The 25,199-nt window shown below is 44.4% G+C and overlaps 1 protein-coding gene and 1 long non-coding RNA gene across 4 annotated transcripts in view; one reads left to right on the top strand and one right to left on the bottom strand.

Annotated features, from left to right (window-relative positions):
* COLQ (collagen like tail subunit of asymmetric acetylcholinesterase) overlaps window positions 1-25,199 on the bottom strand; it is a 100,397-nt gene that overhangs the window by 57,341 nt on the left and 17,857 nt on the right. Inside the window, exon 1 of one of the 3 annotated variants that reach the window (XM_017522474.2) lies at window positions 8,122-8,366. The exons of the other annotated variants lie outside the window; for them this stretch is intronic. Within the exon in view, the coding sequence (XP_017377963.1) occupies window positions 8,122-8,227 (106 nt within the window). The 5' untranslated portion in view covers window positions 8,228-8,366. Of the gene's footprint in view, window positions 1-8,121; window positions 8,367-25,199 lie in introns of those variants that run through there. 3 annotated transcript variants of the gene reach the window in all.
* LOC108299910 lies at window positions 5,184-8,949 on the top strand. Its single transcript, XR_001823155.2, has 4 exons — window positions 5,184-7,291; window positions 7,823-7,918; window positions 8,089-8,242; window positions 8,583-8,949. It is a non-coding gene; the product is annotated as an uncharacterized LOC108299910 (long non-coding RNA).

Here is a 25,199-nt window from a genome sequence, read left to right on the forward strand (position 1 = left end):
GAAGGGCTGCTGAGCTGTAACTGTTACTGTCCAGAGGGGTGACGGAGGCAGGGAAGGGCTGCTGAGCTGTAACTGTTACTGTCCAGAGGGGTGACAGAGGCAGGGAACTAGTAATGGCCAGCAGGACACAGCTGGTCTCTCACACTGTCTACAGCAGACGACGCTTCCCTGCCCATATTCAGCAATTCCGCCCATTCATCCATCCTGTCCATGCTTTCAGCTTCCCACCACATGGTCTTGTGTCTACGCCAGAGAGCTTCTCCAACCCTGGGAAGGTGTTTGGGGTAAGCAGGAAGAATAGAGTGGTGAAAATCCCCAGCAGTTGGTGGATGAATAAACCAGTCCCTGCCTGTTTCCCTAAGGCCCCCAGTCGAATTGAGCCCCAGTTGCTCCTAGCAGTAACCTGCTCCCGAACACACTCCATCCTGACTGCCTTCTCTTCCCTGTCTCACTTCCCCACTGCCCTTCTGGGATCACCTTCCAAATGAACTACTTGCACCCAAATACTTGTTTGGCTCTGCTTCTGAGAAGGAACCCAAATGAAGGCAGTACACATTCCTGTGCCTTTGATTCTGATGTCACTTTAACAAAACACTCATGGGTCTGTTTACCTAGTGGAAAAACTAGGTAACCTGTGGCAGCCCCCACGGATATCCAGATCCTGATTCCTGGAACCTGTAAATGTTACTTTATATGGAAAATGGGACACGGTAGATGTGATTAAGAAATTTAAAAAGAGGGGATTATCCTGGATTACTTGGGTGCACCCTAAATACAACCACAAGGGTCCTTGTAAGAGACAGGCAGAGTACATCTGAAAAGAACGAGGCAATTGACCACTCAAGCAAGACACTATGCTGCTTGCTTTGAAGGTGGAGAAAGGGGCCAGAACCAAAGAATGAAAGAAATGCAGCTCTAGAGCCGGACAAGGCAGGAAAGAGATGCTTCTCAAGAGCTGTCTGAGGGAGCTCGGCCTTAGCAACACCTTGATTCCTGCCCAGTGAAACTGATTTCAGACTTCCGACCTCCAGAGCCATAATCGATGTGTGCTGTTTTAAGCCACTAAGTTTGTGATGATTTATGACAGTAGCCAAAGGAAACTAATACAGGAACTCAGAGGTGAGCTAGAGCAGAGGCTCTTACAGGGTGGTCCACGGACCGGCAGTGTCACAGCTCCTGGGATCTTGTTAGAAATGCACTCTTGGGCCCCATCCTAGAACTACTAAATTCAAAACTCCAAGGTGTGTCTCAGTGGTCTGCAGTTTAACAAGCCCTCCAGCTGAGTTTGATGTTGGCCATAGTTCAGCGACTAGCCCTGGTCAGACATCAGAATCACCTGGAGGACTTTAAGCACTCCCGATGCCTGATCCGATACCCAGAGATTCTGGTTTAACTGGTCTGCTCAGCTTGGACTCTGGACTTTCATAATGCACCCCAGTTGCATATTGTTTTGTCTTGCCAGGGCTGGGAACCAGTGCTGTAGTTTTAGACTCTGATCTAGAATATTGACTTTCAAACTGAGCTGTGCAGAGCTTTGGGATTCTAGATAGATGCTGAAGAAGGGGAAGGCAGAGGCCATGCCAGCAGGGCTCCTGGTCCCTGAGATCAAAGAGTCACATGCCCAGAGGCGGGTCAGAGAGGTAGATGTAGTAAAAGAGATGGACCAGGGTTAAGAGCAGACTTGGCGAGCTAGAGCAGCTCTACTCCAAATAGTGATAGCCATGCCAGAATGTGGGTCCAGGACTGCCAGCCTGTCCTGCATTTCAAGATGTTTGCTTCGTTATTTATTTATTGCTAAAGAGACATCAGAAATACTTTTTAAAAAATGTTGAAGCATTCAATTTTTAAACGTTAGCAACTAACGCGATTTTTAGAAATCACCACCATCCACAAACCTAACCACCCTTTAGTGCTATAAGGGCTAAGCATAAAGGCTGGATTTGGTCTTTGGGCAGCTGGTTCACAAGCTCCATCTCTGCCCCATGAGTCTTTCATTCATCTCTTAGGACTGGCTCGCCTGGACAAGTTCTTCTCAGGGAGATGACAGAAACTCTGGATGAGTGAGATATTTTTGTCTGCCTGCTCACTGCTGCATCCTCAGGCATATAGTTGGCACTCATGAAATGTTTGTTGAATTAATAAATCCTCATAGCAATTCTGTGTGACAAAGACTATTATACCCATTCTTCAGATGAGAAACTTGGGGCTCACTGCATGAAGTGAACACTCCACCATCACACAATTCATAACTAAGAGAGGTGCAATTGGCACCCAGGACCCCTCACAGTAGGGGCTACTGTGAAGAGCAAGACAACCGTAGTTGTGTCTTTATAAAACAAGAGGCTTCTGGGATCATTGGTGCCAATCCATAGGAGAAATACAAGTGGTACTCATGACTGAACTGCATTTAAAGAAGATGGGACATGAGCTTATTTGGTGTCTCATCGAAGCCAGAGCAGCTCTTTGTTCACTCTGGAGCTGTGTTGTTTTCGTATGGATGTGGCAGTGGTGGCTGTGCACCTGAAAAAAGGAGTGGGTGTGGGTGTGGCAAACAGTAAGGTGGGGGGGTTGGCCCAACTTATCAGAAGGGAAAGTCTTCCATCTCTCACACCTACCTCTCTCTTTGTCTGAACGGGACGTGAGCCCTCTGCTGCATGCAGAGGCTTGGGATGGGGTGCAGCAGGAAGCCTGAGACCCCTTAGAGAGTTATTTAATTTAAGAACCTCTCTGATGTTATTATCCATAGGAAATATGGGGCAGTAAATCAGAGGAGATGGCTGGCAAGTGCATTACAGAGCATTAAACAATAGCTGATCAGCATCAGACACAAATAAATGGTCCATAATCTACTGCCAAGAACATGGACGGTTCCCAAGTGGTGGCATGGCTGGCTTCCAGGCAGGGGAGCACGGGGCTGGACATCAGGCCCTACAGGCCACAAAATGTCTGTCCTGGGTCACATCTCAGCAGGCAACAGGAGAAGATTCCAGTACCCAGACAGAAATCACAACCTTCCATCTGATCTCACTCTGTAGGACTGGATTTGGGTGTTCTCACCATCCAGTTTCTGAGACCTGAACCCAAACATTGCCTGGAAAGTCCCTGCCTTCCTGGAAAATCCTGTATTCCATGAGGGAAGCCACTTATGTCTGTGGGGGCACTGATGGGTTGGCTCACAATGCCTAAAGAGAAAGCTTGTGAAGTGGATTACCTGGCTCCCCACCCCCAAACACCCTGTTGACACCATTTCACCAGAGCATTGTTTAGCTTAGATCCTTAAGCTCCATTAAAATGCAAGAACCATAAAGGAGAGATAAATCAGTACCTTGGCAAGTCATGCACATTTTAGTATAAAGCAATATTCAATCTTTTGCTAGAGCTTTGGGCATTGATATCCTGAGGAAAAAGTAGGAGAGAATAGAAAATAAAGAATCCAGGCCAGGTGTGGCGGCTCACAGCTGTAATCTCAGCACTTTGGGAGGCCAAGACCGGCAGATCACTTGAGGTCAGGAGTTTGAGACCAGCCTGGCCAACATGGCGAAACCCCATCTCTACTAAAAAAAAAAAAAATTGCTGGGCATGATGGCACGTGCCTGTAGTCTTAGCTACTCAGGAGGCAGAGGTATGACAATCACTTGAACCTGGGCGGAGGTTGCAGTGAGCCAAGATTGCGCCACTGCACTCAGCCTGGGCAACAAAGCAAGACCCTGTCTCAAAAAAGATAAAAAAAGGATCCAGAGGAGAGTTTCCAGAGGATACGAGGGCAGCCTGCAGGACTTTAAAAGCCAATATCACTATTTATCCAGAACCATAAGCAGATTTGGTATATACTGCTGAAAGCCCTGGACTTAGAGTGAAGAAGCAGGATTCCAGTCTCCAGCTCTCCCACGTACCAGCTGCATGACTTTGGACAAGTCACTTAACCTTTCTTAGCTGCCATTTCCTCATCTGAAAGGGGAAGTGGTGCTGCCCCCATTCAGGAGTGCTGTGAGAATTACATAAATTAAACTGTGTGGAAGGCCTGCCCTTCTGTAAATGTCATTGTCTTTGTGTCTGTGCCTCCACATTCTGGAAATTGTACTACTACTGAGCTACAACTGTGAGTGGATACTGGAGCCAAGCCAATCCACAGACCCACAAGTGAGCCCTGCCAGGGCCAGCCAAACCCAGGCTGGATCAGCTGACCCTTAGTTTACCCACAAACACATGAATTTCAACAATAAATGATTGTTGTTTTAATCCACCAAGTGTCACGGTGGTTTATTACCCACCAATGGTTAAGGCAATACACCAAATGTGGGGTTCTCGGCATTTTTAATAATTGCCATGTTCAATAGAAATCATTCCAAGATATAAATGGCATTTATCTGCCTTCTTAAGCAAGATAAAGTGGGCACAATCCAGTCATCACTGGAGCTTCATGCTCATCATAATGAAAACCAGTTAATATGCTGCAGTCAATGATGCCTTCAGGGGTTACAGACAGAGCAGAGGCTCTAGGAGTAGTTCTAGTCTACTTTTTATTTTTGTCTTTTTTTTTTTTTTTTTTTGAGACAGAGTTTCACTCTTGTTGTCCAGGCCTGGAGTGCAATGGTGCAATCTTGGCTCACCGCAACCTCTGCCTCTCGGGTTCAAGAGATTCTCCTGCCTCAGCCTCCTGAGTATCTGGGATTACAGGCATGAGCCACCACGCCTGGTTAAATTTGTATTTTTAGTAGAGACGGGGTTTATCCATGTTGGTCAGGCTGGTCTCGAACTCCCGACCTCAGGTGATCTGCCTGCCTTGGCCTCCCAAAGTGCTGGGATTACAAGTGTGAGCCACCACGCCCAGCCTACTATTCTTTTTGAAATCTCAGACCCATTTACTAATTCTTTATTGTTTTTCTTGTAATCATTCTTATCATCTGTCATTGTGTCCATCTTAAGCAGCAACTCCTCCCTCCCCAGTAACTCACCACATTTCAAGACACCTACTATTTATGTCTATTACAGTGCTATCCAAAATAAGAGTTAATAGGCTTAGAGTAAGGGCCCAAGATAGTTTTGTGTGTATCAAATATTATGTGCTTTAGCAGTGGCATTTCTATCATCAGCTCTGGCCTCTGATTTTTTTTTGCTCTCTCCCTGGTTCTCCTCTGGGACCCAGCAGTGGAGGTTGCCAGGTAATGAGCCTCAGATCCAGATAGCTGGTGCTAGGCAACTGCTAGAATATAGTCTTTCCTGAAGACAGCGAAGGAGTGGATTATCTATGAAGGTAAGCACTGGCCTACAGGCCCATGAGAGCTCTTCCTCCAGCATAGCGCCTTTCCAGGGCATTTACCACATGCCACCTGTGTTTCAAAAGCAGGTGATCATGGAATCCCCCAGAACAGAGGCTATATCCTACTTGTCTCTGTGTCCCCTGAAGCACACATTAGAGTGCGAGGCACACAGTAGGCACTCACTAAATTATAATGCATAGAATGAAAAGATTTTCCTAGTTGCCCATATTTTCTGTGCATATACAGCCTATCTTCAGAAGAATAAGAGTTTATAAGCTTCTGAATATGGAATATTTCACATCAAATTGTTGGAAAATATTTTCAAAGGATTAAAGTTGTCTTCTCAAGGAACAGTTTCCATTTTTTTAAGGCTCAACTTTATTTCTGAACTGTGCTATCATAAAGCCATGGTGACTACATTAGGGGGACAAAGCCAAGTGACCACTGGAGAAAACATATCTTTGTGATACTGAGCTGGTTACCTTAGTGATTCCCCCTAGGTCTATTCCATTGTTTTACCAAATGTCTAATGACCACACTCCCAGCCAGAAGTACCTGTGGATGTGCACACTGGTTGTTCTCCATCCCAACCCTCCCCTTTGCTCTCTGCCTTAAGTGTTCTGCTCCCTGACCTCCATGGTCTGCCCTCTGGCTTCAAATTGGGTTGGCCAATGAGAGGCACTGCCAATAGGTACTTGGATGGGAGGAGAGAGAAGTTACTGTATTTCTCCTTCATTTTCTCCTTGCTTTGGGTCCCTCCATGACCAGTGCTCCTGCCTGATGGCCCCTCCTCCAAGGCTCCAAATCTCCCTGAGATCCATTTCCCTATTTTACCCTCTTGCCTTTTCAAGCACAGGGTGGTAAAGACATCCTGCGATTGCTAATCTCTAGGTGCCTGAACGTTCCTTGTTGGTTCCCTTAACTCCACCCACACCTCTCAAAGTGATCATCCCTTCATTCAAGTCTTTTCATCTGAACCATCTGAGTTGCTTCTTTACCCTGCTGTTGCCCTGACTGATACAGTCTACAAAAACCTTACCTAAGAGATATCTATGCTGGCCAGGGCACTCTCCAAATCAAAGAGTTCGAAAGAAAACCAGAGGTTCTTTTCTCTCTAGTTTTCAGAACTCCTTAACCACTTTGGTGCTATTTAAATTAAGTAATACAAAATGATGGTAAACCCCAGTTTGCAGATGAGAAGTCCGTATTCATTCATTCATTCATCAAATATTTATTGAGTATGTGCCAGGCACTGTTCTGACCCTGGGAAAACAATAATGTACAAGAGAGACATATGCCCTGCCCACATGGTGCTTATAGTGTAAGGTCACTGTCTCTCAGAAGTCAGAGAGCTCATCAGAGGCAGGGCTGGAACCAGAAAACTGAGTTTTCTTAAGTCCTCATCAGAGGCAGGGCTGGAACCAGAAAACTGAGTTTTCTTAAGTCCTAACCTTCAGCAGATTCTCAAAGGAAACCATGACCCAAACATGATTAAGAACTGCCAAATTAAGCCAAATTAACTCTTAAGCTTCTCCCTTGAACAGGGCAATAATGACTACTCACTCCTAGAAGCTTGATGCTCTTAACTTGAATTTGCGGGAGCATGTGGGCACACACCCATGGTGACACCATCACCCACCTTTCCTGCCCACTCTCCTCAATTCTCCACAAATCTGCCCCCGCCTCCATTTCTCACACTTTTATAATTAGTCCCACACCAGTCTCTGAGTCACTCCCTCACGGCCCGCAAACGTTGGCTACGCAACTTGTTGATGAGCTGTTTTTATCAATGGACAGCAGCTGGGAGCTGGATTCAGAGATGTGCCCTCTCCAGGAGCCTGGCATTTCTGGCCCTCCCTGTGTTTCCAGCAAAGGCAGTGACAGTGAAATTTCTGTTTCCATTGAAGTATTTATGAGATTCATGTTGGAGGGCATAACTAAAACTTTGCTGGGGAGAGCCAGGGGTCACTGAGGTGAATTGAGGGGGGCCATAAGGGTCTGCCTGCCTTCTTCAAGCCCTCCGGAAGCATGTGAGTTTCCTCAGAAAGGTTTTAATAGGCCATACCAGTAACCCAATACTTCCCCTGCTCTGCGCCAGACAGGACAAGGGCAACAGCCTGGTGACCTCAGAAAAGGTTGCTAGGCTGGCAGACACAGCCCCTTCCCCAAATCTCCCAGCCCCGTACCTGGCAGACACACTCAGCTCCAGACCTGGCTGTCACTGTGGAACCCCCTCCACTTCTCCCCGGAAAGCCTGCTTCTCTCAGGACCTCCAGCTGCCTTGTCTGAGGCTGAAGGGAAGTCGCAGCCAGGAAGACAGGGCTGGAGAAAGGCAGAAACCTAGTCCTGAGGCTACAACTGCCCCCGCTGCCCTCCCTTCCACCGGCATTTTCCCTTCATGGGACTGCTGTGCCCATGGATGCTGCCTGGGTCTGGAGAGAGGCTTGTTTACTCCACAGCATTCCCTGTGAGGCAAGCCCCCCTGGAAGAGGTCAGAGATCCATTTATAGAAACATCTGAGATTCACTGCTCTTCAATTGCACTCCTCTGTCTCTTTTAAGCTCTCCCAAATTCCTGACCAAGAAGAAATCATGCAGCAAATGGGGAGAAGTAGGGAAGAAACCATTTTTCAAAGCGTCTCTGCTTTGAGCAACCAGGTAGGAGCTGGTTGGAACAAGGACAGAAGGGGTTTCCGAGACAAGCTCGGGTGACAGGAAGCTGCATGGTGGCCATCTCCCTTCCAGCTTCCCTCCACCAAGAGTTGAACGGCAAAAATATCAGGACACATTGCAAAACAATCTTCCTTCCTCCCCCTGTCCCCTGACAGATGGAAGAGAGGAAAGTTGTGGCCATCGTTTACCTGCTGAGATTGGGAGGACGCTGTTGATGAAAGTCGGCTGAGACACCACAGAGCGGAAAAAAAGCTGAAGATAAATTCCCAAAGTCATTGGATTCAGGATAACCATGCTGGCCAGGATCTGGTGAGTGTCAAGTTAGAAAGAAGGCTGCCGTGGAGCCTTGCTTATCTCTGCTTTTCTCTTCCTCACTGCTGCTGCATGCGTGTATGCATGTGTGTGTGTGTGTGTGTGTGTGTGTGTGTGTGTGTGTGTGTCTTTCCCTCTTTCTCTTTCTCTCTCCCTCTCCCTCCTCCTCACCTCCCCCTCCCTCCCCCACCTCTCCTGTCCCCCATGTCTTTACCAAGAAAGAATGCCAACCATTTCCCATTAAACCGTCTCCATACTACACAGAGTTATATTTATCTCAAGCACCATATCAAATGCCCGCATTAAAATTAAGATGTCAAAATATTCTTTTTCGGAGACTGAGGCAAGTGGCTAGCGAAGAGGTGATGAGAAGGCAGCCAAGTCTCAGATGTTCACTGGAAGCAGTCCTCAAGGGCAGAGAGATTCCTAATTGGTCATGCGTCACCATCTACCTGCTTGGAACTGAGCAGAAACAACTCTCCTGATTCAAACCGGACTTCATGGAGACAACCCCTCTGCTGTCAACCTGTGACATTTTTACCCACTGTGTAACAAATGTAAAGTTGACTTTTAATTTTTTTCTTTAATTATCCAATAAAAAGGAGTAGGGAAGTAGTTTATATTTCCGAACAGCTTTCTCTGTGAAAAAGCGTTTCTCTCTTCAAAAGCTGCAACCTTATGATTCAATGCAAAGCAAAATAAACGAAAACAGTAAAAGGATAGAAAAGTGAATGATTTTTATGAAAAAAATAACAGCTGGGAACAGTGGCTCATGCCTGTAATCCCAGCATGTTGGGAGGCAGGGGCAAGCAGATTATGAGGTCAGGAGTTTGAGACCAGCCTGGCCAACATGGTAAAACCCTGTATCTACTAAAGATACAAAAAAATTAGCCGACGGAGTGGGGTGGTGGTGTGCGCCTGTAATCCCAGCTACTTGGGAGGCTGAAGCAGGAGAATAGCTTGAACCCAGGAGGTAGAGGTTGCAGTGAGCCAAAATCGTGACATATGTTGTTCCAGCCTGGGCAACAGGGTGAGACGCCGGCTCATAAAAAAAAAAAAAAAAAAAAAAAAAAAAAAAAAAAAAAAAGAAAAAAAACCCTAAAAAAAAAAAAAAAAAAAAAAAAAAAAAAAAATTCATTAACTTAATATTTGGCTAGACAAAATTCTCCCAATAAAAATTATCACACTCTTAATGCCTTTTATGAGTTTATGAAGCTGGTTATAGAGATGATTAGATTATTAAAACAAAAGAATAATTCACAGAGTTGTTCATTTTGCTTTAATCTACATATTACATGCCCCATAGGAGTTAACTCAGAAACTGGTAGTTACTGGATGCTGGGGTGGGCATGCTGCCCCCATGCTCATTTTGGGGAAGGTGGATTTGGGTCAGGGCATGGTATAAGGCGATACTTTACAGCTATAGCACCACACTTGGGCTTGATTCTCAGCTCTGAGTGGCAGTGGACAAACTGACCTCTCTAAGTCTCAGTTTTCTCATCCATAAAATGGAGACAATGTTCTCTTTACAGGTTTGTTGGAAAGTTAAGTGAGGTAGCAGGGATGAATCCTACACAAATTAGAACTTGCATATAGAGACAGCACAAAGGAGACCCAGGGAGCCATGGTAGCCTGGGTGCAAAGATGGCCTCCAAAAGTCCTTCCACCCCAGTATGAGCACGTCACTCTTCCCAGCAAAAAGCGGGGCTAGTTCCCCTCCCTTGAATCTGAGGTGGCACTGTGACTTGCTTTAACCAATAGAATGGTTAAAGGGATACTGTGACATGTTCTGGCCTAGGTCTTAAAAGCCTGGCAGCTTCTGCTTTTGCCTTTTCTTGAAAATTAGCTGCCACTTAAAAAAGTCTAGGCTATTGAAGAGGTCACATGAAGTGGGAAGCAGCCAGCCTCCAGCTGTTCCGACTATCCCAGATGCAGCATCAACAGACGAGTTGGGGCCATTTTAGAACATCCAGCCCTGTCCTGATCTCAGCCACAGAAGTGACCCCAAGTAAGAGCCTCTGAAGAACTGCCCAGCCCAAATTACAGAGTCATGAACAAATAAAATGGCTATTGTTTGAAACCAGTAAGTTTTAGGATGATTTGTTATGCAGCAATGGCTAACTGATACAGAGTTGGTAAGGAAAGCTTTTGAAAGCATGAAAAACACACTTGAACTACATTCAAAATGTACAGGGCAGAGTAAAGAGGGGGTATCCCCATTTAGCCACTCCCAAAATTTTTACCAGAAGGAGCTATGATTGTTGGCTAAACCCAATCAGGACATTCTCAGGCTCACTCTTGTTATCTCTTGCTGTCCAGCAACCAGCTTCCGGTGGCTTGGAGAAGGTACAGTCTACCTGGGAGGAAGGTATCTCTTGAGTAACTTGGTGTCAGAATATGAGCTTTCACTATCTAACTCAATTCCTCCTCTGCAAAGCCAGTATGACTTCTTCCTTCTTTCAGCACAAAGAGTTCACCACTGACCATGCCCTTGGGACAAGTTATGTCAATATGTCCTACCGGTGACACCTGCTGCTATTTTTGAACACCACCTTGTATTGCTATTTAGCGGTCATTAACATCCCTAAACATAGGGGACTGTCCCACAGCTTTGTGTACTCTCAAGGCTTCCAGAACAGTCCTTGTCACCTAACAGATCCTCAATAATGTAAGTTACTTTGATCAAGTCACACCACTGGATAGGATGAAAAGAGAAGAATGCAGAAAAATAGCATAACTTCATGCTCCAGCTTCCTGCACAACTTACATTTCCCCAGCACCCCTTAGACCCTCTGCACATACAGCTGGCTGGCCTGCGCCTGGTACAAGGAAGGGCTTTGACAAGTGTGGTGAGAGCATAAGGGTGACTATGGATGGCCATCTTGAATTAGGACCTGCAAACAGAGAGGCTAAATTTGTAATTCAAGTCACTGGAATGAGCTACTGCTGATCTAAAGTTACTACAGGAGCCTCTACCCTCTGGGGAGGCCCCAACACAGAGTTACTTATAAGGCCTCAATGCTTATTAAACAATTTTTAGTAAATTTCCATCTCTTCAGTCATCTTACATTTTACGAGCCCATTTCTTATAAGATTACCCTAACTGACCAAGACAGAAATTACCATCTTTCTTCAAATTCTCCTGGAAGGGCTCTGATATTTCCAGAATCTAATCACATAGGCTATTAGATTTGTCCAGAAGGAAAATATTTGAGATTTGAGAAAAGCTGACACCAATAAAGCCATTCAAAGTCAGAGTCTTCCCTCTCAGGCCTTGTAGGCGAGTATATACCGGAGAACAATCTGTTGGCCCCACCAAACTTAAAATATGCTTGCCATCTGCCCCAGAAGTTCTCAGAAATACTTATTCAACTGCCCACTGGTTTAGGTGCAAGGATGTGCATTGTTGCTCAAATTGGAAACAGCCTCACTGTCCATGAATAAAACTCTGGTGGAATAAATCATGGGACATCCATTCAAAATGTTATGCAGTGATTAGAAAGAATAAAGTAGTCTTTGCAACAAATGGTGCTGGAAAAATTTGACTTCCATATGCAAAACAAACAAATAAAGTTTAACCCTTACCTTGCCCCATGCATAAAAATTATTTAAAAAATAGATCATAGACCTAATTGTAAATGTAAAAATATTAAACTTCTGGCAGAAAACAGGAGAAAATCTTAGTGACCCTGAGTTAGGCAGAGATTTCTTAAATAAGATGCAAATACAAATCTTAAATTAAAAAGAAGTTAAATTGGACTTTATAAAAACTTTAATGCTTCTGCTCTTCAAAATATAATACTAAATTGGAAAGCCAAGCCAAAAAGTAGGAGATAATATTTGCAAAACACATATGTAATAAATGATTTGTAGCTAGAATATATTAAAACATTCACAACTCAATTAAAAGAAATAGAAGGCTGGCATGGCTCACACCTGTAATCCCAGCACCTTGGGAAACTGAAGTGGGTAGATCACTTGAGGCCAGGAGTTCGAGACCAGCCTGGCCAACATGTGAAACCTCATTGCTACACAAAATACAAAAATTAGCTTGGTATGATAACACACACCTGTAATTATAGGTACTCAGGAGGCTGAGGCACAAGAATCGCTTGAACCCGGGAAGCAGAGGTTCCGGTGAGCTAAGATTATGCCACTGCACTCCAGCCTGGGTGACAGAGCGAGACTCTTTCTCAAAAAAAAAAAAAAAAAGAAAGAAAGAAAGAAATGGTCACAACCTGGAAAACACGGCAAGACCCTGTATCTACCAAAAAGAAAATTAGCTGGGCCTGGTGGTGCATGTCTGTGGTCCCAGTTAGCTGGGAGGCCGAAGATGGGGATATCACCTGAGCCCAGGAGGTCAAGGCTGCAGTGAGCTATTACTGCACCACTCCAGCCTGAGTGACAGGGTGAGACCCTGCCTCAAAAAAGGGAGGGAAGGAAGGAAGGAAGGAAGGAAGGAAGGAAGGAAGGAGGGAGGGAGGGAGGGAGGGAGGGAAGGAAGGAAGGAAGGAAGGAGGGAAGGAGGGGAGGAGGGAAGGAGGGAAGGAGGGAAGGAGGGAAGGAGGGAAGGAGGGAAGGAGGGAAGGAGGAAAGGAAGGAAGGAGGGAAAGAGGGAAGGAGGGAAGGAGGGAAGGAGGGAAGGAAGGACGGGAGGGAAGAAAGGAAGGGAGGGAAGGAAGGAAAAAGATGCAAATAGATATTTCACCAAAGAAGATACATTAATGACAAAAAAAAATTTGTAAAGATATCCAACATCTTTAGTCATTAGGGAAATGCAAATTAAAACCACAGTGAGATACCACTACACACATACTAGAATGGTTAAAATTTAAAAGACTGACAATACCAAGTGTTGGTAAGGATATGGAGCAACTGGAACTCTCAAACATTGCTAGTGGGAATGCAAAATGTTGTAACCACTTTGGGAAAAAATGTCAGTTTCTTATAAAGTCAAATATACACTTATTATACATCCAACAATTCTACTCTTCAGTATTTATCCAAGAGAAATGAAACACATGTCCACAGAAAGACTGTACATGAAAGTTCATAACCACTTCATTTGTAATAGCTAAAATTAGAAACAACCCAAATGGCCATCAATCAGTGAATGGATAAACAAACTGCATGTATACATACAGTGCAAAACTACTCAGCAATAAAATGGAATAAACTAAGTAACATGGAAGAATCTCAAGTTCATTATGCTAAGTGAAGGATGCCAGACACAACAGCCTGAATACTGTATAATTCCATTAGTAGGACATTCTGGAAAAGGCAAAACTATGGAGCTGGAGAACAGATCCATGGTGCCAGGAGTTAGAGTTGTGAGAAGAGAAGGCGGCCCAAGAGAACTAGCAGTGATGGAAATAATCTTTATCTTGATTAGAGTGGGTGTTTGTACATTTTGTCAAAACTCATTAAACCATACTCTCAAAAGGCTGAGTTTTATTATATGTACAGTTTCCATCAGTAAACTTGATTTTAAAAATTAAGAAAAATGTCACATGTATGCACTGACATGGAAGATTGTCAGTGGAATATTGTTGAGTGAAATAGGAAAGTGGCAGTATATCTGACCAAATTTCTGAACAAACAAGCAAATCTACTTATCAATTTTTGTATGCACATACAGAAAGATCTAGAATGATGTACATCCCAAGAATATGGGATGAGGGAAGATAAAAGGAGAATTTCCTTTCCAAGCTTATATATATATTTGTATTGTTTAAAATTTTTACAAAATTAAATAAATTTTATTTAATTTGTAATTTAAAAACAAAATTCTTTTTTTTTTTTTTACAAAATCAAGTTATGGCAATCTTAGGAGTAAAGAAAAAAGCAGAAAGGAAAAAGGCGCCAATCCTGCATCTGGCAAGCTCCAACAGGTCCTTTGCAGACATGTTGTGAAGAGCAGACAGAGTTATTGGTTGGTCCTGGCACAGAAACAGAGCTCTGAGCCTGGTCTCTCTGGCCCAGAACTGATGATACTTCAGTTATGCAGAGGTCGTAGCCACCTTCTGCCAGCAGGCCGGAGGCAAGCCTGGGCAACTGAGAAGCCCCAGGAAAGCCCCTCCTTACAGCTCACTGTTCCCTGGCAACTCAGGCTTAAATCAAAGCCAGAACTGACGTGGCCTGGCAGTGCAAAGGGCAGCTTCATCAGAGGACCAGAGGAGCTAACAGGTCTGATAAGACCCATCAAACATATTCAGCATCTAGCCCACAGTTACATCTCCAGGGTCAGGAGTTTGGTTTTCCTCACTTTCCGGGCAGAGATAGTAGGCTGGCCTTGAGCCATCTGGAGTGCAATCACAACACTAGTGACAATAATCTTATCCAATAGAGTGTTTTCCACACTATGCTGGGAGATGTGCTCATTCTGATATATGCAGTTTTTGAAAAGCAGAGGAGTCCATGGACATTAGGAAACCCTGCCTGTTTTATGTTGCTGTTGGAAATTTACACTGTATAGTAGCATATGAAAAACACTGAGAAGTCCTGCAGTAAATAAATGCATTGACTTTGCTTTTACCCCAAAAATATTTGACCCTCAAACCCATTTTTATTTATTATTTAGCTCCCCACTTATACACTAAAAATGTTACTGGTATGATAAATAATTTTTATATAGGGCTTTACTTGTCTTTTTTCTCATTTGATACTCATAAGTGAGGCAACAAGATTAGAATTATAATTCCTATTTTACAGATGAGAAAACTGAGGCTTATGTGAGGTTCTGGGGATGGCAGCAGACGTTCAGGTCACTGGCTGAACAATGACTAGCAAGACTAGATATGAACCATGCAGGCTGCTAAATGACATATTGAGCCAGATGTACCAGTGCTCTAGCCTTTAGGGCTAGACATGTTCTCCATGGAACGTCAACCAACGTCTTTACCCAAAACCAGACTCAAGAAAAGCTGTGAGTCCAAGAATCATTCAACTCTGAGGATAAAAAACCACATTGTTGGTAGGGAGACAGGAAATCAGGGAAGGCCAGGGACTTGAGGGACCCCAAAATGGTTTACGACAACCCGAGGATTGATGGTTCTTGAACTAAAGCCCATAAGAAGGAAAAACATCCTGAATCCTGAACAAATAAATCCTAATGTTATTTATTTCAAGAATCACAGGAATAAGTGAGCTCATAATAGTAAGCCACCAAAGGGCAAAACAAATCAGCCTCACTCTGTCAGGTGGAGTTTGCCCCAGATTTCCCCTAAGGTAAACTCTGGGAAACTTAGGTGACATTCGCTGTAAACTCTTCTAGCCAGTCCAAATACACATTTGTAGTGTACTATTTGTACTTAACACAAGTTAATTGCAAATTTTTATTTTTATATATTTATTGCAATCATATTACCATCCACAATCCCATTACCTATCCCAACACCATCAGCCCATCCCTGGCCTCCCCACTCCCCCACCCCACAACCTGCCCTCCTGGAGAGATGGTTCCTCTTGTATTTGAGGAGATTGAATGGGGTGGGGAGGAAGGCCCGTCTAGCAACTTGATTTGGCCCAAGGCCATTTTCAAAACTTGAATCTTGTTTCTGCCCAGCTAGAGGTGGAAATGGAGGGCATGTGGCTGTGTCTGGCAAAACCTTTAACAACTACAGGCTAATGCTGACTGAGACTGAAAAGTAAGGGGTAAGAAAGGGAACTGCTCTAACTGCATATGATTATGCATTCTGCATTCCAGTTATGAGAAGAGAGATATTGGCCAATATGCACAATAATCAGACACTGCTGCGGAGTATCATAGAGTCACCTACTAGCTGAGGCTGGCTATGTAGGAAATAATCTCCTCAGAGATGGGCAAGAACATACGAAGGCACCCACGCTGCTCCAGTGAAGCGCTACAATCCCTGTGACAAGGAGATTCTTCCCATCCTGCAAGTTGTAGTAGAACAAGTCTCACAAACCTGAGGCCTCAGTATGTTCTGTATTTAATCCACTCCTTAAGGCCTTAAAGGGCTTTAAAAATACTCAGCCACAGGGAAAGGGTTATCTCCAAGGCCAAAATGTAAACATACACAGTCTGAGATAAGAGGAACAGGTGACTTTTTTTTAAGCACAAGAGAGATTAAAAATTTCCACCCAGTTATCATGGATTATGTGGCAATCTGTTTCCTTATATAAAGAGTTACCAAATATAACTGTGATGTTTTAAAACCACAAGTGTGTCCTCAGGAAGTAGATGAACAAGACTAAACTGGAGAAGACAGAAACAGAAAAGCAATGATTCAGGAAGGTAAGAGAGAGGTCAGAGAATTCATTCATTCATTCTTTTTCTTTTCTTTCTCTTTTTTTTTCGAGACAGAGTCTCACTCTGCCACCCAGGCTGGAATGCAGTGGCACAATCTTGACTCACTGTCACCTCTGCTTCCCATGTTCAAGTGATTCTCGTGCCTCAGCCTCCCAAGTAGCTGGGATTATAAATGTGTACCACCACGCCCAGCAAATTTTTTGTATTTTTAGTAGAGACAGGGTTTCACCATGTTGGCCAGGCTGGTGTTGACCTCCTGGCCTCATGTGATCTGCCTGCCTCGGCCTCCCGAAGTGCGGGGATTACAGGTGTGAGCCACCCCGCCTGGCCCATTATTTTTCATTCAATATTTACTGAGTTCCTACCACAACACAGGCCACGATCTACGAGTTGGAGATTCAGCATGCACAGAATGTACAAAAGTCCTTGCCCTTAGGAACTTACATTCTACGGAGGTCTCCAGACCGAAGCACACTGGTATTCAGTGTAATGCAGAATAATGGAAAGATATAATTGATCAGGGAGGGCCTCCCTGAGGAGGTGACGTCAGAGCAGAGACCTGAGAAAACAAGCCATGTAGATATCTGAGAGGAAAGCATTCTAAGACATCAGGTGCAAACATCCTAAGGCATCAACAGGCTTGGTTCCAAAAGGAGCAGAATGGAGTTACGTGTGGCTGGAGCAGAGTAAGCAAGAAGGAGAGTGAAGGAAATAGAATCCAAGGAGCCGCTGGGGCCAGGTCAAGTGGTATTTGTAAGCCACGCATGGGGTTTGGACTTTAGGATGGAAGTTAGGGGAGGGTTTTGAACAGGACAGTGGTAGCTCTGATTTGCGTTGTAACAGGATCACCCCTGACTTCATCATAGTAGATTGTAGGGAGAAGTTGGAGACCCAATAGGAGGACACTGAAGGTGGAGATGATGGTTGGTTTGCCAAGAAGTGCAATGGAGGTGATGAGTAATGATCAGATTGGATATTTAAGGTAGTGTAGCAGATTGTATTTTCCAAAGTCTGCATTGCCACCAAATACCCCACCTCCACTGTCTTCTTCCGATGGAATGCTGCCACTTCTCCTTGAGGGATGGTGTGTGTTTGCCTTCTCTGAACTCTGGTTCCTTCCCCTCCCAACTCTCTGTACCTCCATTGTTTTCCAGGTCACACTTATCCCAACCTAATGCCTCCTTCTCCCCAGCCTCCAGGCCTTTATTAAAGTTACCAGAACACAGAAAGGGCTTGCAGTGAGCAGCCTTCTCACAGACACAGGTGCAGGTGCCAGGCTCGGCTTCTAGGCTAGTGTAGGATAAAGTAGGGACAGGACAGGGGAGAAAAGTCTTTCCCCAGACTCTGCAGAAATCTGGAGGGAACTTAGCATGATCAGAGCTATGGAACTGGGGTCAGTGGTGATCTGGGAGACTTCACTGCCATCTGAGGTATAGGAATTTGGAAGGAGGTGTGCCAGAGTTGATGAAGAAGGTAAGAGATGAATTTTAATTGCAGGGATCTGGGAAGTATGCATGGAATAGTCATTTCTGACCTTAAGGGATGAAAATATTAACTATAACCACCATTCATTAAATACCTATAAGGTTCATACAGATGTGATTTATTGAAAGCCTCTAGGCTTTTGGGCTAACTCTATGAGGCAGGTATTAATATCTCCAAGTATAGAGGTTGACAAAGGTAGCTTAGGTAACCTGCTCAAGGCCACAGAGATAGAACGCAAAGCCAGCCCACCTACCTGAAGGCCTGTATTCTTTACACCACACTACCCAGATCCAGGACCAGACATAGCAGGGAAATGGGGAGGCTAGTGAGTGAATTGCCCCATCCCAGGGCACAGAGTGGGCATGATCATGGCCCTTTGGGGGCCAGTGGCAGGGCTTCTTGGCTGGAAGCCCTTGAAGAGAAATAGAATGAGCTATGCTTGGATGACAGATTGCTGGCAGATTCTGGTGGCTCATCATAGCAGAAGGCTAATTCCAAATTTGGACAACTGGACAGTGGGGACACATTTTATTTGGGCTCAGTGCACTCCAACCCCTGCTCCTGCTGGGAACTGCCAGCAAGGACACCTTGCCCTGTGTTTTCCCTGGCCTGACATCCTATTCCAGAATCCCTGCACCTCCTCCACCTGGAAAGCCTCCTGTCCCCATCCCTTGGTGTCCAAATCCTCCCAATTCTCCCAAGTTTAAATGTTTCCCCTCAACAAAGCCTTTGCCAGGAGGAATGTGTTCCCTCTGGGAATTTCTCTAGTTCACTCTCTGCTTTTCTTCCTTGGCACCTGTAGGGCAGTGTGCTTAAGGCAAGAGCACCATGGTTTAAAGCAGACAGTACCTGGTCTGATTCCTGGCTCTGCAACTCGTTAACTAGGAAACTCTTCAGAGTTCCTCTGAAGGAATCCTTCTGGAGTTTTGATAAAGTGTCAGAGATTACTGCTGAGGCTCCTTAGACAATGACTATCCAGATCTCAGGACTCAGCCCTCCTCCCTCTTTCCTTCAGGACCTGTAACTAGGGAAGCTCCTTGTAAGCCTTAGCAGGCAAGTGGAAATGGGAGGTCACCTTAATAATTGTGGTAACAACCAAACAGGTTCTGCTACAGTTGGGGGATGTAGGTTAGGCATGGAGATGACAGAAAATTGCCTGCTTCCTCCCCATGGAATCTAAGATGGCCAGCCCCTCTTTGGGCTCCTGTCTGCCTCCCCTACACGGATAGGAAGAAGAGAGGTGGCATAGAATCCAGATCTGGGTAAGCCGCTGTTAAGTAAGCCTCCTGACCATACGCATGGGACAAAGGTAGCCCATGCCGTAGTGCTAATCATTACGGTAGGGTGACACCCACCCACGAGTAAAATGACCCAGAGTGTCCTTGGTTCTGATCAATCAAATTGACAACTCCATTTTTTATTTTAGGGCATGGGGGCATGGATTTAGATGGGGGTAACCCAGGTAGAAATGTGGGGAAAGGGGTCTCCTCTTCAACAGTATGGATTAGACATACAGCATCTAAAATACCTTATAAAGGCCAGGCACAGTGGCTCATGCCTGTAATCCCAGCACTTTGGGAGGCGAAGGTGGGCAGATCACCTAAGATCAGGAGTTTGAGACCAGCCTGGCCAACACGGCAAAATCCTGTCTCTAATAATAATAACATAAAAATTAGCCAGGTGTGGTGGCAACATGCCTATAATCTCAGCTACTTGGGAGGCTGAGGCAGGAGAATCACTTGAACCTGGGAGGCAGAGTTTGCAGTGAGCTGAGATCACGCCACTACACTCCAGAATGGATGACAGAGTGAGACTTCGTCTCAAACAAACAACCTTATAGAATGTCTTGCCATGTGGCAAGAGTGATCTATTCTGAAATATGAATACTGAGGTTTGTGTGTATATAAATGTAAATGAAGCTCTAGTCTGTTCTTTCAACCTTGCAATATAATTGTCTTGGTCTGTTTGGGATGCTATAACAGAATATATTTTGCTGGGTGGCTTATAAACAATGGAGATTTATTTATCATAAGCTCTAGGGGCTGGGAAGTCCAAGATCAGGGTGGTGGCAGATTTGGTGTCTGGTGAGAGCTCATTTCCTGGTACATAGATGGCAGTCTTCTCACTGTGTCCTCAACATGGCAGAAGGGACAAGGGGGTCTCTCTGAGACCTCTTTTTAAAGGCACTAATCCCATTCATAAAGGCTCTAAACTCATGACTTAATCACCTCCCAAAGACCCTATCTCCTCATACCATCACTTGGGGATTAAGTTTCAACATATGAATTTGAGGTGGGGGACACAAATGTTTGGTCTATAGCTGTAATTATTTACATATGTGCTTTATTTCTCTGAGTCAATTATTAATTCTTGAGCACAAGGCCCTGGCTGCTTTATCTCTTTATTCCTCCAGGTACCAAATCTGATTCACAGTAGGCGTTCAGTAGTGTTGAATGAATTAATGAGTTGATTTGCATGATGCATGCAAGATAAGTAAACTACATTGCATATATCTAGAACCTTGAAAGTAATTCAGGCCATACCGATAATCCTAGCACTTTGGGAGGCAGAGACAGGCAAATCATTTGAGATCAGGAGTTCGAAACCAGCCTGGCCAACATGGTGAAACACCATCTCTACTAAAAATACAGCCGGGTGTGGTGGTGGGCACCAATGATCCCTGCTACTTGGGAGGCTGAGGCAGGAGAATTGCTTGAGCCTGGGAGGCGGAGGTTGCAGTGAGCAGAGATGGCACCACTGCACTCCTGCCTGGGTGACAGAGAGAGACCCCATCTCAAAAAAAAAAAGGCAATTCAGCTTGGATCAAGCTTCCCTTTATCAAGTCTCAGAACAGATGTGCCTCTCGCCAAGAGAACCATGGATTTGCAGCTCCAGGGGCCTTTGCTTTAAATGGAATGACACATAGAAGGCACTTTGCACAAAGTCTGGCCCAGAAATGTAAGGTTCCGGGGCCCTCTGTGTGAGTTGGCAGCTGGGTAAGTGCCTTGATGCCCACCTGCCTCCTCTAGTCTGTCTCCATGATATGCCAGACGTCTCCTACATCAGGGATGCCACCTAGCCTGGGACAAAAGAACCAGCTCTCCTCAGCTCTGGCTTCAGAAAGTGCCAGGTCACTGATACTTGAAAAACTAGTCTTCAGATAGGAAGATGCTGACATAACCTCAATGACAGCCTGTGATTGATTCTCCACATGCTGCCTGGAAAATGCAGTAGCCTAGTGTATTAGTTTGCTAGGACTCCCATAATAAAAAGTACCCCATGTTGAGAGGCTTAAACAACAGAAATCTATTTCTCATAGTTCAGAGGGCTAGAAGTTCAAGATCAACATGCAGATGGAGTTGGTTTCTTCTCTGACTTCTCTCCTTGGCTTGCAGATGGTCACGTTCTTGCTGTGTCCTCACATAGTCTGACCTCTGTGTACACATCCCTGGTGTCTCATGTGTCTAAATTGCTTCCCCTTATAAGGACACCAGTCAGATTGGATTGGGGCCCACTCTCATGATCTCATTTTATCCTGACTACTTCTTAAAGACTCAATCTCCAGATACAGTCATATCTGAAGTACTAGAGGTTAGGGCTTCAACATATTAATTTGGAGAAAACACATAACACCCAGCTTAATTGGTTTCAGCTATGGAAGAAAGTGTACATCTCTGGGGTCAGAAGGACCTGAATTTAAGTCCATTTATTTCCCAGCTATATGACCACAGGCAAGTTGTTAACCCTGTCTGAGCCTTTGCTTCCTCATTTGCAAACTGGAGTTTCTAGGTTTGTGAGAATCAAAGGAACAGTCATGTGGAAAGTTTCCCCCTCAGCCTACATATAGGAAAGTCCAGACTCTTGAATACACATGGCAACTTGCTGATGGAGCCCTGGGGAAGAGAGGGGAAGAAGGAGGAGTGCTCATGGCTCCCTTTAGCCCTGCCCTACCCTAAGGAGAAAGAAGGCTGCAATGGAGCAGATGCATTAAGGACATCTTCCCTACCCCTGTGCTGCTGGGGGGCATCACTGTGCCAGGCACAGAAAATGGATCAGGTTTTAGGCTACCTAGTGTCAGCCACATAGAGACGGACAGTACCTCTCTTTAGGGAGAGACAGCCCTTACTATTTGAATTGAATAATGACAAGTTTTGATATAGACAAGGCTGACTTTCTCTTTTTTCTTTCTTTCTTTCTTTTTCTTTTCTTTTCTTTTTTTTTTTTTGAGAAGGAATCTTGCAATGTCACCCAGGCTGGAGTGCAGTGGTGCAATCTCGGCTGAGTGCAGTGGTGCAATCCCAGCTCACTGCAACTTCCACCTCCCCAATTCAAGCAATTCTCCTGCCTCAGCCTCCTGAGTAGCTGGACTTTCTAAAGCTTGAAAATGAGAAATCTAGTTAATAGCTGAAACTAACAACAAAAGCTATGATTCCTGCTTAAACTATAGTCTAAATCTGGGAAAGGGAAATGTGATAAAGCTCTTTTAAGAGCCCCAAACTTTCAATAAACTAGTTATTGGTACTCATTATTTCTTGTCTCTTTGGTGTCTTAGATTCCTAATCCTTCTTCAAAGCACCAAAAGTTCAGATCTTCCAACTTTCCCCACAATACAAGGGTCAAGCCAAAGCACTCTCCTAATTGAGTTATCTCCTTTAAATAAAATCTTACATCTCACTTGATTTTTACGATTTGTCCCCCACACACAAAAAATCCCGACACTCTTATAAAGCACTCTTTTAAAAGCATGTTAAAATGTAATACAGACTGAAACTGAGGGCTCCAACGCAAGTGTGGGTGAGGAGAGGCAGCACAGGGTGGAGACAGGAAATATGAATCAGGGTGCAGGAGGATGCAATGAGCTCAGCTTTTGCAGTTACCTGAAGAGTTAGCTGGGACTGGGACTGGAAAATCTTCAGAAACCTAGACTTCTTCATAGGGCTTCATGAGTGTCTTCAGAACATGTCAAGTGGCTTCCCCAAGAGCAAGTGATCCAAGAGCAAGATAAAGGAAAACGCCACCATGCCTTTTGATGACCTACTCCCGGAAGTGACAAACTATCACTAGAGCTAAGTCACTAAGTCCAGGCCACACTCAAGAAGAGAATTTAAGCTTTACCACTTGAAGGAAGGCGTACCAATGAATCTGAAGACATATTTCAAAACCATCACTTTCTCCCACTAATCTGCTTTTCTTGAGTTAAGCTTGTGCACACCAAGGTTCTCCTTCCTTAGAGTGACTTCCTTCTCATAAGGCTCCCTGGTTCATTATGCAAATGGATCCTAGCATCCTCTCTGCCAGCTCCCCAAATTTTCAGGGGCACACAGCCTGGTCTTTCTCCTGAGCCCGGCACACTTGCATCCCATTCGTATGCCATCATGGCCCAAAACAAACTTACACCCAAAATTCACTTCCCTATCCTTTTGATATCCTGTACCTCAGGAATGAGGCCAAACATCCATGTACACCTGGACAGAAGAAAAACTGGTCAACTTTTCTTCTTAAATACTTAAAACTAAAAACATATCACCCTGTGGGTAAGCAGAGAGCCCAAATCTTAGCATGCATCGGGTCACCCAGAAAATGTGTTAAAACAAAGATTTTCAAGTTTCTGACTCAGAAAGCCTTGGGAGTTGGGTGGGGATTTCCATTTCTTATATTTCCAGATGAAACTCCTGCTGCTTGTCCAAGGGCCACACTGTGAGAACCACTGGTATAAGGATTAATGGAGCAAAATGAATGCACCTACAGTGATTGAATTATTGGGACACACTTATCCAGAAAGTCATTTTCAGCAGGATAATCTGGACAAACTTACAACTTATCTGGAAACTTCTGATTTGTGGCCATGTTCTTCTGGTCTTTTATCTCCTTCCTATGTTCTTCCCCTCCCATTAAATATATCTACCCTCAAAGCATATATAATCTATTTTTTCTTTTAAATTTTTGTTTATAACTGCCTTTCACTTTACTGGTACACAAATTCTGAGAATTGAGGTCTTGGAGGAGGTCTGTGGTTTGCAAATTCAAAAACACATTTTGAATTCAGGCCAACTTAAAAGCATATCTCATTACTTTTTATTAAACTTTCTTACATGCTCCAACTTTCCATTACATTTCTCCTCTTAGCTATCAGTTTGAATCTGCAAAGTACTTGACTTAGGAACTTCACAAACTCAAAGCAACTAATATGTGGTAGCATCTAATATGCAAATTACCTTCTAAAGTAATTTTCCATTTTTATTCTGCTCTATTTCAGTCAGTCTGGGAGATTTCTGGAAAGAGCATGTTCTAAAAACCTTTCCATTTATATTAATAATTGGCTCCATAAATGGCCTATTTGTTTTACTTTTCTGTGATCATTCTCAACCCTATTTGTTCCAGTTGAGTCAAATTGTCAAAGAAAGCTGAAATGATTTATATTCCCGATGTACAATTTTAAACATATTTCAAGAAAAGGAAAGCTACACTAGCATATAACATTGTTTTTATTGGTAACCTCTCTCTCTAGCCAGCTAGTAATCTAGTTCTATTTAAAATGGAGGCTGGCTTTTAAAAATAATGAACGCTGGCCAGGCATGGTGGCTCATGACTGTAATCCCAACACTTTGGGAGGCTGAGATGTGTGGATTGCTTGAGGCCAGGAGTTCAAGACCAGCCTGGCCAACATGGCAAAGCCCGGTCTCTACTAAAAATACAAAAATCAGCTGGTGTGGTGGCACACACCTGTAGTCCCAGCTACTCAGGAGGCTTGGGCACAATAACTGCCTGAACCTTGGAGGAGGAGGCTGTAGTGAGCCGACTATGCCACTGCACTCCAGCCTGGGCAAGAGAGCAAGGCTCTGTCTCAAAAATAATAATAATAAATAATGAATGCTGTTGATAGTGGGGAAGGTTACGCCTGTGTGGGAATCAGAGGTATATGAGATATCTCAGCAATCATGTTCACTTTTAATGGGAAAAAAGAAAAAGGAGCTATCTCCATGCCTCCTCTCAATTTTGCTGTGAACCTAAAACTGCTCTTTAAAAATAAAGTCTTTTAAAAAATGAATGTAGGCCGGGCGCAGTGGCTCATACCTGTAATCCCAGCACTTTGGGAGGCCAAGGTGAGCAGATCACAAGGTCAAGAGATTGAGACCATCCTGGCCAACATGGTAAAACCCTGTCTCTACTAAAAATACAAAAATTAGCTGGGCGTGG

The sequence above is a fragment of the Cebus imitator genome, unplaced genomic scaffold (assembly GCF_001604975.1).
Source record: "Cebus imitator isolate Cc_AM_T3 unplaced genomic scaffold, Cebus_imitator-1.0 Scaffold24, whole genome shotgun sequence".
Classification (NCBI taxonomy): domain Eukaryota; kingdom Metazoa; phylum Chordata; class Mammalia; order Primates; family Cebidae; genus Cebus; species Cebus imitator.